Source organism: Cucumis melo, chromosome 3 (assembly GCF_025177605.1).
Source record: "Cucumis melo cultivar AY chromosome 3, USDA_Cmelo_AY_1.0, whole genome shotgun sequence".
Lineage (NCBI taxonomy): Eukaryota > Viridiplantae > Streptophyta > Magnoliopsida > Cucurbitales > Cucurbitaceae > Cucumis > Cucumis melo.
In genome coordinates, this window is record NC_066859.1 from 2,361,566 (window position 1) to 2,368,660 (window position 7,095).

General features: G+C 32.6%; 1 protein-coding gene across 1 annotated transcript; it reads left to right on the top strand.

The window, feature by feature from the left end:
- The first annotated feature begins 2,906 nt into the window (after positions 1-2,906).
- LOC127148594 (uncharacterized) lies at positions 2,907-3,254 on the top strand. The gene has a single exon (XM_051082679.1). The coding sequence runs from the start codon at positions 2,907-2,909 to the stop codon at positions 3,252-3,254; it is 348 nt and encodes a 115-aa protein (XP_050938636.1).
- Positions 3,255-7,095: the final 3,841 nt, after the last annotated feature.

A 7,095-nucleotide genomic window follows, 5' to 3' on the forward strand; every position in this document is an offset into this window, starting at 1 on the left:
TAGTTGTTTTTTGTAATTAATTATTTTCTTTCGTTACAATTTATTTATGTTATATGAAATGCTTCGAACTGTAGCATGTAAATTGTATTATTCTTACAAAGTCGTTTTAACTTAATAATAGTTTTCCTTGTCTAAACTCAAACCCTTTGCTCACTTCACTATTTTGGTGGTTTTTTGAAATTTGATTAAAAAAATACTGTGCAGCTGGGCTCTTTGCTATAAATTTTATTAAGTTCTTGTTTTGACATCCCACCAAATGCAACTCTAAAATTGTTATACTTTCAAATTTTTCTTGTAATAATTACACTTTTGATCCCGAGATATAGTTTTAGTATCGTTTTTAATCAAAAGAGTTTTCAAAACCAACAAGAGAGTAAATTTTGAATTATTTAGAGTACAACAAAGAATATAGAAATGTTCTAACAACGTATCTTAACGTATTCATCTGTACGTCAGTTGAATTAGGTTCAGTTTGACACGCTATAAAATACAGATTGAGTGGTCAAATTGGAGACATAGTAATGAGAATAAGGGAAAGTAGAAAAAGAAAGAATTGTTTTCATGAATCCTACTATTTATATTAATTTTAGAAGCCTGTTTTCTAAAAACAATATAATTTATATTACTTTGAATTTTTTTTATATAAGAACGTGACATTAATCGTTAGACAAATTATATGGATGATACTATTTTGTTTTAGTGGATTATTCTTATACATTCTTAAATTAAAATAGAGATCAAACTTTGAAAGCTATATAGCAATTTGTGATTTCTTTTTACAGACTGGATAATCTCTCTATTGAAAAAGTAAAATTAATTGAAACTTTCACGATAGATTTCAATTGAAAATGAGCAATATGCATTATACCATTTAAATACGTATACTTCCATATATACATAAATGGAAACATAAACATAGTTTTCTGTCTAAAGTTAGTTTATTTGCTAAATAATTATAGGGAAATTATTATAGATGACAAAAATATCAAACTAGAAAAACTGGGGTATTTCACGTATGCAAACATTGGTATAGTTTCTTTGGAAAAACCGAGCTGCCCTCGGTTGATTTAAAACTTGCACGTGCTTTTTATCAACGATCTCTAAAATTGAAACAAAATTAACAAAATTAGTGACAATAATTAATAAAATATAAACTTTATGTTAAATTTGAACATATTTTCAACACGTATGATTCAAGTATTAGTTGTTTGTGTATAATTTCAAGTAATCATGATTCCATTCCATTATTTTATTATGACATACTTGAATCATAATTAATTTGATGTATAAGTAATAGCATTCCAATGTCATTTTGCTAATAACATTCGAATGTAACGCGTTCTTAGGATTCTTTTTGAACAGGGTGTAAATCTAGTATTTATAATGGACAAACACGAGTTTGCGTCTCTTCTAAATGCGTTCGTAACATCCCAACGTCAGTTAGTAATAATGTTGGAGCTATTAAATAACGACACAAAAAGGATAACACACATCCCCCATTACACTAGGCATACGATTAGACAGTTAGTCTATTTCCGCATGATTCATGCCTCAGACGTAGTGTGTCGGCAGAGTACGAGAATGGACCGAAGATGTTTTGCCATTCTCTGTCACCTACTGAGGACCGTTGCTGGACTAACGTCAACAAAAGTCGTCGATATTTGAGGAGATGGTAGCAATGTTCCTCCATATGGTTGCGCACGACGTGAAAAACTGTGTCATTCAATGGGAGTTCATGCGATCGGGTGAGACAATTTCCCGTCATTTTAATATGGTCTTGTTGATCGTTATTCGGCTTCATGACGAACTTTTGAAAAAACCACAACCAGTAAATAACGATTGCACGGATCAAAGATGGAGGTGGTTTGAGGTGCTTATTTCTCTTCAACTACGTACTTCAAACCCAACAATGTTATATCTTCCCAATAATCTTTAGTTATGCGTTGCAGAATTGCCTAGGTGCATTAGATGGAACATACATAAAAGTCAACATTCCAGCAAGTGACCACAAATGTACTTGGCGTGTGTGAAATGAAAGGAGATTTTGTTTACGTACTTGCCGATTGGGAAGGATCAGCTGCGGACTCACGCATCCTCTGTGATGCCATTTCAATACCTAATGGCCTGAAGGTGCCCAAGGGTAATATCCTACGACATTGTACATATGACTGCAATTTTAGAATTAACAGCTGCGACATTTTAATCATGCAATGTGATCACAGGGTATTACTACCTAGTTGATGCAGGGTACCCAAATGCCGATGGTTTTCTGGCACCGTACAGAGGCCGATGCTACCATCTGCAGGAATGGCGTGGCGCTGAAAATGCACCTTCAACGTCGAAAGAGTTCTTCAATATGAAGCATTCATCTGCTCGTAATATAATCGAACGAGCATTCAGTGTCTTGAAGGGTCGATGGGCGATATTGCGGGGAAAGTCATACTACCCTTTAGAAGTCCAATGTCGCACAATACTCGCATGTTGTCTTCTCCACAACCTTATCAATAGAGAGATGACAAACTTTGATATAGAAGACAACATAGATGAGGTTGATTCCACCCACGCGATTACTGCCACCGATGACATTCATTACATAGAGACGTCCAATGAGTGGACTCAATGGAGGGACGACCTTGGAGAAGAAATGTTTACTGATTGGGAGTTGCGTAACCAGTAGAAAAATTAAATATTCTCCGTACATTTTCATACTTGAGTAGTCATTGCACTGGGTCTTATTTTATCATAGTTTTTGGAATATGATTATTTTGAATGTATTGGTTACGCAAGTAAATTAATGGCAAACTATTTTTCAGTAGGCGTTAACTGTACTATGAAACTAATTGTATGTATGTTATCTAATCATAGGGAAATTAATGAAACTAACATGTTTGCGTTTGACTTCTAGCATGACAAGTTCATTAAGACTACCTAAACACAGTTGGACTAAAGAAGAAGAGGCAGGCCTAGTCGAGTGCCTCGTAGAGTTAGTCAATGCTGGTGGATGGAGGTTCGACAACGGGACCTTTCGTCCCGGGTACTTAAATCAGCTGGAGAGAATGATGACCTTTAAGATCCCCGATTGTAATATCTATGCTTCACCGAACGATAGCCGAATCAAATTGATGAAGAGAATGTTCCATGCACTTGCGGAGATGCGTGGCCCAACGTGCAGTGGTTTTGGGTGGAATGATGAACAAAAATGCATCGTCGCAGAGAAAGAAGTCTTCAACGATTGGATCAAGGTGCATTACTAGTCATTTGAACAATTACTGTACTATATTTCAATAAATGGACTAATAATTTATTATTGCACTTATATAGAGTCATCCGATGGCGAAGGGCCCCCTTAATAAGTGATTTCCCCACTATGATGAATTATTGTACGTGTTTGGCAAATATCGTGCAACGGGAGGCCGACGAAGAGTTTTGCGGACGTTGGGTCAAACGATCCTGCTGGGTATGACGCATTTCTCGCTGACGCTGCGCCAGATGCGGACTTCCCGCCAATGTACAATCAGGGTTTGAACATGTCGTCTGATGATTTGATGGGAACAAGAACTGCTTGGGTCCGTGAACATAGGAATGTTTCAAGCGGGTCTAAGCGAAAACGTGCAGGACATTCTGCAGATAGTGGGGACATAATTCGCACTCTGATTGAGTACGAAAATGAACAACTGAACCACATTGCTGAATGGCCTGCCCTACAACGTCAAGACGCAAGCGAAACACGTCAAGAGGTTGTCCGCCAGTTGGAGGCCATCCCTGAGCTGACATTGATGGATAGGTGTCGCTTAATGCGTATACTTATGTGTAACGTCGATGACATGAAAGCTTTCCTTGACGTTCCCAACAATATGAAGTACCCGTACTGCAGCATCATTCTTCAAGAAAACCGATGACTAGTTTGTTTGTTGTATTTGTAGTAATAAAACTTTTCTTACTTCGACTATATGTTCTTCTTCTAACTTGTTATGTCGTATTATGTAATGAACTTGAAATTTTGTTGAAGCTAATTCATTTGTATTTTCATTTCGCTTTCCAATGTAATGGTATCAATTGTTGTATTATCGTATTAATGTAGTGTTTTTGTTGAAGTTCTTTTTTACAATATTTATAAGTTGTGTACATGTACAAATAATTTGATTTAAATGCGCTAATGAATTTACGAATTTACGAATTAATTTTGCACGACATAACATAAGAGAAGAAACAAAATTATTAAATGGGACTCAATATAATTATTTTAGAAAATCATATTTCGTTACTGATTGAGTACGTAAAAAAAATATTTGAAAACCTATATACAGAATTATGTTTGGGTTATTCTAATTCAATAATTGAATATTGGTCATGAATAAAAAAAATATTAAATTTTATATTTTCAATTCTTATATTAACATTCCTTATTTAAAAAATTAACATAAATCTAATTAACGTAATCTTTGGCCCAAACAAGTTTTATAATAATACTACACTCATAACTCTTCCTCCAAACACATTTTATAATAATACTACAATAATAATCCTTCCCCCAAACACATATTATAATAATACTACAATAATAATCCTTCCCCCAAACACATATTATTATAACACTACTATAATAATCCCTTTCCCAAACACATATTATCATAACACTACATTTCATATTTCTTCCCCCAAACACATATTATAATAACACTACCAATAATAACTCTTCCCCTAAACACATTTAATCATAACACTAGGAACATTATAATCCTAGGATCATCATAATCCTAGGATTATCATAATCTTTTTCCCACATAACTCTTTCCCTCCCCCTAACACCCCCTTAGTGTCTATTTTGAAAAAAAAAAAAAAGCACTTTACTCCATCACGTTTGGAATATACTTCTAAATTGTCCCTCCATTCATTTTACTGTTAAGTTGGCTAAGGGCGAATAATTAATTTTCATATGGTGATATACTCTTTCCATCCTTAGCTTCCTCCTTCCTTCGGACTTCTTCACCTTCTCCAATCAAACAGCAAACAAAAGAGTTTAAATTCAAAAGCCACACACAAGCTTTTCCTTAAAAAAAAAAAATATTTAGAAAAGATGGATTAAAAAACCAAATTATAGGAACAAAGAGACAAAAAGAAGGAAATTACATAAAAGAACGAGTAAAGCCTTAAAAAATAGAAGGAAGTGAAGGAAATATCCTACAGAAATCGACACTAAATATCACTTTAAAAAAGAAGAAATAAAAGAGCATAAATTCTTGAATCTATATTGCAACTTAAATATGTAGTGGAATAACCTCGTTGTGTTTGATTATGAATATATGTACCAATGAATTAAGTTAAAGGAAAAATTATGATTTCGTTGCTGAAGGATGCAAATTCAGAGGGTTAAGATGAGAGTTATCATTTAGATGGTTTCAATTAATTAGTAATTGGTGAGGAAACAATGACAAGTAAAATGAGTTTCTATTTACTTTTCCATCCTTTACGTGCTTGACATGACAATTTTCACCTCTAGATGATATACATTAAAAAAGGTAAGTAGGAATTGCAGAGGGAGAAAGGAGTGAGGTAAAGTGAAAGAAAAACAAGAGAAGAAAAACGAAAAAAATCACCGAATCAAGAAAAAGACTATATAAAATTAAGAATAACTATAAACACCTCAATTAAAATTTGCCAACTCAACTATCACGTAAGTTTTTCGTTAGTCAACTAACTATAAAATGGATAGAAGAAAAATTTAGAATAATTTTTTAAACTTGAAAAATTAAAGTGCTCGTTTTCAAACTATAAGGATCAAATAATCATTAACACTAAAACTCAAAAACTAAAAATGCATTTCCTCCTCTAAATTATTATTGTTTCATTCGTTTATTTTATATAGTTATTTTGAAAAATAGTAAAATATTAAAACTATTTATAAATTATATATAGCAAAATCTATTCACTCAACTCATTGTTATTATTATAATTTTATTCATAACTATTTTCTTATTGTAACGTCGGTAGTTGAAAATTGACCACCACTCGGTTGAAATCTTATATATATATATATACACACACACGTGTGAAATATACCGGGAAAAAATGCAAACATATATGATATGGACACGAGAGTTAGGAGGATAATTGTGGAAGGCCATCAGATGGCGCCAAATTTAGGGTTTGACTAAGTGCTTAAATTTCCAAACAAACGCTTCTCTTATTGTTTTTATTATTGTCATTTTCACATTCCAATTCCATAATGTTCATAATAGTTTGTTTCAAACATTTGCACAAAATCAATTTCTTGTAGGTGTAGTTGTTTTGAAAATTGCGACGTCATGGTATCATAATTCACAAGTCAACAAGTGCAACACACACAGTTGATCCCTTTATATATTATATTCAATAATTTTGATGATCTGATCAAGAAAGAAAAACATGATTAAACAACTCATTCCAAAATCAATTTAATCAGTCAACTAAACACTAATTTTCTAATTTAATTCAAACCCAAATTGATTGTTGAAGTGAGATTATTGGTGTGATTGGTCATTATTACCCAAATGAATTCAAATTGATAAATCTAAAAACCTTACGTTTCTTTTCAACATTTCATCTTCTAATTGCCATTGTTGACAATATCCCAAGACAACAACTACAAAATAGTAACATTGAATTGGATAGAAAATTAGTCAACCTTTTGAAACTGATATTTCTGTGAAAACCAAAAGGATAAGGTTTTGTGGGCTTTTAGAAATGAAAGTCAAAAAGTCTAAAATATGTCAGTATATTCAACCATCTGTACGTTAGGTTTATCTCATTAATAAACAACCAACCACCTAAATTAAAATAAAATAGTTTCTAAATCCCAAATTTTAGATATATTCGAATTCACTTTTTACAATTTTAAAAATACTTTTTTTTTTTCACTAAAAAATAGTTCAAATTTAGAACTTCATTCCCTCCTTCTTCCTCTTCAAAATGAAAAAAAGTCTCAAAATAATATTGAATTTATATCCATTTAGACTGTTAGATGATATTGTACACAAATTTCTTCCAAAAAGAAAACAGCTCAGTAACCTTTTAATGACGCGCATGTCACCCAGTTTGACTTTGATCATTCTTCAA